Here is a 1087-nt window from a genome sequence, read left to right on the forward strand (position 1 = left end):
GCGTTGTCGTTCACGTCGGCCACCTCCACCGACACGCTGGCGGTGGTCCACAGTGGAGGCGAGCCCCCGTCACGCGCGGTCACCACCACCTTATACTCAGATGTGGTCTCTCGGTCCAGAGTGCTATCCAGTACCAGTGAATAATAGTTTTTGAAGGTGGATACCAGCTTGAAGGGTGCATTGGGTGTCAAAGAGCAGGTCACCTGGCCATTCACACCTGAGTCGAGGTCAGACACCATAATGAGGGCGATAACCGTGCCAAGTGGAGCATCCTCTCTAATGGGCAAAGACAGTGAAGTGATTGCCAGTTCTGGCGCATTATCATTTACATCCAGCACTTTCACCAAAACTTTGCAGTGATTTGACATCGGAGGACTTCCTTTATCAACTGCCTTTACTTGAATTTCATAGGATTTCTTTTCTTCATAATCTAGATTACCAATTACACTAATTTCTCCTGAGGTGGAATCAATTTTGAATTTTTCTTGAATGTCAGGAGGATCACCACCGCCAAAGGAAAAAATTACTTCACCATTTACACCTTCGTCAGCGTCAGAGGCATTTAGCCTGGTCACTAATGTTCCATTTGCTATAGTCTCTAATAAGTGAACTCTGTACAGGTCCTGGTCAAATACCGGGGCATTATCATTCACGTCAAGTACAGTGATTAGCAGCTGAACTCTACCTTCCAGTTCTGGTTTACCCCCGTCAGTAGCTGTCAATAATAAATGAAGTTCTGGTGTTTCTTCTCTATCCAAAGATTTTCTCAGTTCAAGAGAAAGAGATTTACCCAGTTCATCATTTGCTCTTATGTCCAAAGAAAAGAAATCACTGGGACTCAGAGTGTAAGTGAGAAGAGCATTGGCACCAATGTCTGCGTCAACAGCGCCCTCTATCGGAAAACGCGAATCGAGTTGTCTACTCTCAGGAATAAATAACCTTTGTTCTCTGTTCCGGAAGACCGGTGGGTTATCATTAATATCTTTAATTTTCACCTCCACGTGGAACACCTGCAGCGGCCTGTCCACGATCACCTCCAGGTGCAGGCTGCACTCCGCGCTGCGCCCGCACAGCTCCTCCCGGTCGA

The 1087-nt window shown here is 46.9% G+C and overlaps 1 protein-coding gene across 1 annotated transcript; it reads right to left on the reverse strand.

Moving 5' to 3' along the window:
* Window positions 1-5: 5 nt before the first annotated feature.
* On the reverse strand, window positions 6-1082 carry LOC106002413 (protocadherin alpha-1-like; the record flags this gene model as incomplete). The annotated part of the gene is made up of 1 exon (XM_013037294.1): window positions 6-1082. A coding segment is annotated over one exon (1077 nt), but the record flags the coding sequence as incomplete, so codon positions are not given.
* Window positions 1083-1087: the final 5 nt, after the last annotated feature.

Source organism: Dipodomys ordii, unplaced genomic scaffold (genome assembly GCF_000151885.1).
Source record: "Dipodomys ordii isolate 6190 unplaced genomic scaffold, Dord_2.0 Scaffold10107, whole genome shotgun sequence".
Classification (NCBI taxonomy): domain Eukaryota; kingdom Metazoa; phylum Chordata; class Mammalia; order Rodentia; family Heteromyidae; genus Dipodomys; species Dipodomys ordii.